The sequence below is a fragment of the Impatiens glandulifera genome, chromosome 9 (genome assembly GCF_907164915.1).
Source record: "Impatiens glandulifera chromosome 9, dImpGla2.1, whole genome shotgun sequence".
Lineage (NCBI taxonomy): Eukaryota > Viridiplantae > Streptophyta > Magnoliopsida > Ericales > Balsaminaceae > Impatiens > Impatiens glandulifera.
In genome coordinates this window covers 37,310,963-37,315,555 of record NC_061870.1, presented here as the reverse complement: position 1 = coordinate 37,315,555, position 4,593 = coordinate 37,310,963, and the positions used below count along the sequence as shown (strand labels likewise).

General features: G+C 25.1%; 1 protein-coding gene across 1 annotated transcript; it reads right to left on the bottom strand.

The window, feature by feature from the left end:
- LOC124916529 lies at nucleotides 1-911 on the bottom strand. The gene has a single exon (XM_047457260.1). The coding sequence runs from the start codon at nucleotides 652-654 to the stop codon at nucleotides 157-159; it is 498 nt and encodes a 165-aa protein (XP_047313216.1). The 5' UTR covers nucleotides 655-911; the 3' UTR covers nucleotides 1-156.
- Between the last annotated feature and the right edge of the window lie 3,682 nt (nucleotides 912-4,593).

Below are 4,593 nucleotides of genomic sequence, written 5' to 3'. Positions count from 1 at the left end.
ATTTTAAATATAAATAAATACAGTAACTCGGACGGAAAATTGACATTAGAGAAAAAAAGATAGTGGTTGCTAGTGCTTAATGCTTAAATATGTACGGATCAGCAGACCTCTAAACGTACCATTTAGGGTTAGGGTTTATAATAATAATAATAATAATCACTCCAATCGCAGCAATCGCCGGAGATCTCTGGTGGCGGAATCGTCGACTGTCTCCGAAGCTTGAATCTTATTGAAAAACGATGGCAAAGGTAGAGATCTCGGCGACGGCGACATCGAAAACGCCGATCCGGCATAAATATCAGCCATAAATTCGATGTTTACGCTTCCTCCGTCATCCTTGAGATCTTCCAATCGGATTTTCTTTTGAACAATCAATGGATCCGTGCTTAACATATTGATCCTCCGGTCAATCTGCGGCGACTCGCCTCTCTTCAGAATCCTCACCCGTCCGATTACGAGATTACAATTATTATTATTATTATTATTATTCACACCGTTGTTGTCGAATCTCCTCTCCTTTACCGGCGACTTCTTGTTACCGAATCGAGGGTTCATATATCCATTTCCCCTCTTACGATATTGATTAATGGTCGCCGGAGAAAATATAGTCTGTTTGATCAGACAATCCTGCGGTCGCAGTATCTCCGTACCCATTGTTACAAAAATAAAAGGGGGACGAAAGAGAAAGAAGAGAGAGATCTCGCCGGAAAACGAATTGGATTGTGATTGAGAGATTGAGATTGATTGATCTTAATTAGTTAACAAATAATTTCCTTCTCCTCTTTCTTCCTGAAATCGGAAGGAAGAGGAAAAGATTAAAAGTTCTTACCGGAATAAATGACCTCTGGCTATCCTATATGTTCTGCTTGCCGGAGACGATCACATTTCCGGGAAAATATATAGCCAGTGATTCATTCATTGCCCACAAAAAATACGGAATATAAATATAGCATAGACAATAAATAGTATTCAATAACTTTTAAATATTAATAAATAATAAATCTATTTTTTATTAATTAATATTACATGAAAATTCATGTAATAATTTTCAATTTTAAGATAATTTCTCTTATTTATTAATATAATAAATTCATGTACTTAAAAACACGAGTCAAAAATATATTATATTTATATCTTTAAGGGTTAAAATGTAAATTATATATAAGTTGGGAATATCTAATTATATTGAGTTTGTAATTAGTTAATTAGTATGTTAAATAATTTTATAGTCAAATTATTTTTTTTGTAAGAGTTTAAGGACTATTTTAACATTTGTTAATAATATACAAAAGGGGTAAATGGCACCCTAGGAGCTATTACTTTTTTTCTCAAACGGTTTCTCAATCTCCAAACCTAAGATTCAGAGTTTTGTAGATTTCTTATAAGGCACATGGGTTATTTGGTAACATAGTATCCCAATTGAAAAGCATGGAAGTCGATTAAACATACATTTTAACCAAGTTGTGTTTCACTTGACAATAAGGCATAACCAAGTAAAATAGATTGATCATGATCATTGATTCCGACAAATTGAACAAAAGGATAAATACTCATAGGCAGCATTGCACATTTCAACTGTCCAAAACACGTTTCTAATTTGAGATTATTCGTCTAAATCAATCAAGTAGAAAAAGTTATAATTCTTAGTTTGTATTTTTAAAAAATAATTAGTGAGTATTTCGACATCCCCACTCCTTGACTTCAACCTCCGTGCTTCTATAATGTAATTTTTACATGTTCTTTCATCGAAAAACATGTTATCATACACTCCAGCTTCCACTACAAGGGATTGATATGTTTTGGCCAAAATTATTCCAATTTCATCGTTTGTATCAAATCTCCAATTTGTATTTTCATCTACTACTTTGTAAGATCTAATATAGTGTATCTTCTCAGAGCTTAATATATGGTTGTACTCAAGACATACACTTGTTATTACATACTCCCCTTCATTCTGAACAACTACATTAATCTTAACTTTACAATTTGTCTTAGTTATAGGTCTAAGTTGAAATTAGTTTTGGCCCTCGATTCTTTCATACAATATTTGGCACAACCAATTATGAAGTATTTCTGTTTACCACATACATTTTTTGTCCCTAACTTAATGACGTCAAATTCAGTTGAGCGGGCATATGATGTCCAGAAATCACAAACTTCTTCTTCGAAGGAAAATGACATTCCAACATTGGGATTTTGAATGCGCAATGTCATTCCAAATTGGTCATTTTGAACTGAAACTAATTGTAACTGAAAAAATAACAATTTTTGGGACAAAACGTCTCGAAAGTGTCAATTTTCGAGAAGTTTTCTCTCAAATATTTCCATTTTTGGGAAGTTTTCTCCCGAATTTTCAAGACATTTTTTCCCCCAATTTTCACATTTTCGTGACGTTTTCTCCCGAACTTTCACAATTCGGGACGTTTATGTCCTGAATATGCACATTTTCAGGACAATTTTATCCCAAATATGCACATTTTGGGAGGTTTTGGGACATTTATGTCTTGAACTTACACATTTTTGGGACATTTCGAAACATTTTCTTTCGAATATGCACATTGTCATCTGCTCCAATCAAAAAACTCTTAAAACATATGCACTATAACTCAACATTTTTGTGAACATTTGCACATTTGTACCAACTCCCAATAAAAATCTTCTACATCATCAAGTTCCGTCTAAAAAAATTAATGTAGTAAAATTCACACGAGAGGGATTTCCACATCATATTTCATTATATTGTTACTGGAATTGCATCAACTTTTCGAAATGAAATTTTGAAAATAGGTTTTTCGTAAAAAAATTGACACCTTTCAGACTGAACGGACGATTTGTTCTTAATGTACTGCGATATTGTCATTGTTGGTTTTTTAACCTTAAACATTAATAATTTCAAATTATAATTATTAATATATATATATATATATATAATCTTAAAAAATATTTATTAATTTATAATGTTAAATGTTAATAACTAATAAAAACAATTATATTAATATTTATGAAATTATATAAAACATATTATATTAAAAAACTTTATTCATATTAAAAAATTAAATAAAAAATATTATAACCTAATTTTGATAAGAAAAATAAGAAAGAAAGAAGAACATATTTAAATAATTACATGACTATTATAAGAAAAAAGTGAAAAAATAAATATTAATAAATATTATATTTATTAATAATACATAAGTCTAAATAAATTCTTTACAGTTAGATACATGATTATTTTCATTGAAGAAAAAACTATATATAAATACAATTCTAAGTAACGTGATTAAAAAATTTATCAAAATATATTTTTTTTTAGATTTTTTATTTAATATGAACAATTTTTTATTCACTCATTAAAAATATTTAATCTTACATTTTTAAATTATTTAAGTTTAACCCAATTTTTTTAATATTATAAAATTTAATATTATAAAATTTTTTTTTATCAATTATTAACAACTTTTATAATAATCAGAATATCATTACAATCTAAATAAAAATCAATAGAAGTCATGACATATTAATTATTAAGTTTTAAATTTATTTGATTATATTTTAAAATTATAATTATATATTTTAAAATTATAATTATTAATATATATATACTTAATGTATATAATTTTAAAAATATATATTAATTTATAGTTTATAAAATAAATAATTAGTAAAAAAATAAAAAATTATATAATTTTAAAAATAACTATAACTATAACTATAACTATAACAACAATATATATTTGTCATCTCAATTTTTATAACCAAATTGTTTTTACTAGTTATTAACATTTTACATTATAAATTAAATAAATATTTTTTAAGATTATATATATATATATATATATATATATATTAATAATTATAATTTGAAAGTATTTATATAACTATAAATTTAACTAATAATAAAATAACTCAAAAGCTAATTAATAATAAAATATATTTAAAATTAATTATTAATGTGCCATTTTTAAAATTATTTTATTTATACTTTCTCAACTACTTAATTTATTAAAAAAATAATTACAATATTAAATAAAATAATATTTAAAATATAAATGAATTTAAATTTAAATAGTGTTGACCGATTTAAACTTTATTCATATTAAAAAATTAAGAAAAAAAATATTATAACTTTTGATAAAAAAAAAGAAGATAAACATATATATTATAATTGTTAATAATACATATATATTTTTTTACAATTAGATACATGATTTTATTTTCATTGAAAAAAAAAATCCTATTTATCAATACAATTCTAAGTAATATGATCCACAAATTTATCAATTTTTATTTTTATCAATTCTTTACTTAAAAAACTTTTATTTATTTTAATGATAATTTTCATATCAAATACAAAGCACTTTTACTTTCATTAATTAATTATAACAAAATAATACTTTTTAAAAAGGTATATTAATAATGTTGTAAAAGAGTAAATATATATATATATATAAAGTCTTCTAGGAGTAAATTGTAAAAGAGAAAAGTAAAGAGGTCTATATGGAAGTGTTGTAATAGTTGAAAATAGTTTTGTTATTTACTCAACTATAAATAAAATTCACAATAATGTAATCATCGATTACGTGAAAAAAATTG

Excerpts from the sequence above, each read along its gene's own strand:
- LOC124916529 (XM_047457260.1), bottom strand. The coding sequence starts at position 654 with ATGGGTACGGAGATACTGCGACCGCAGGATTGTCTGATCAAACAGACT.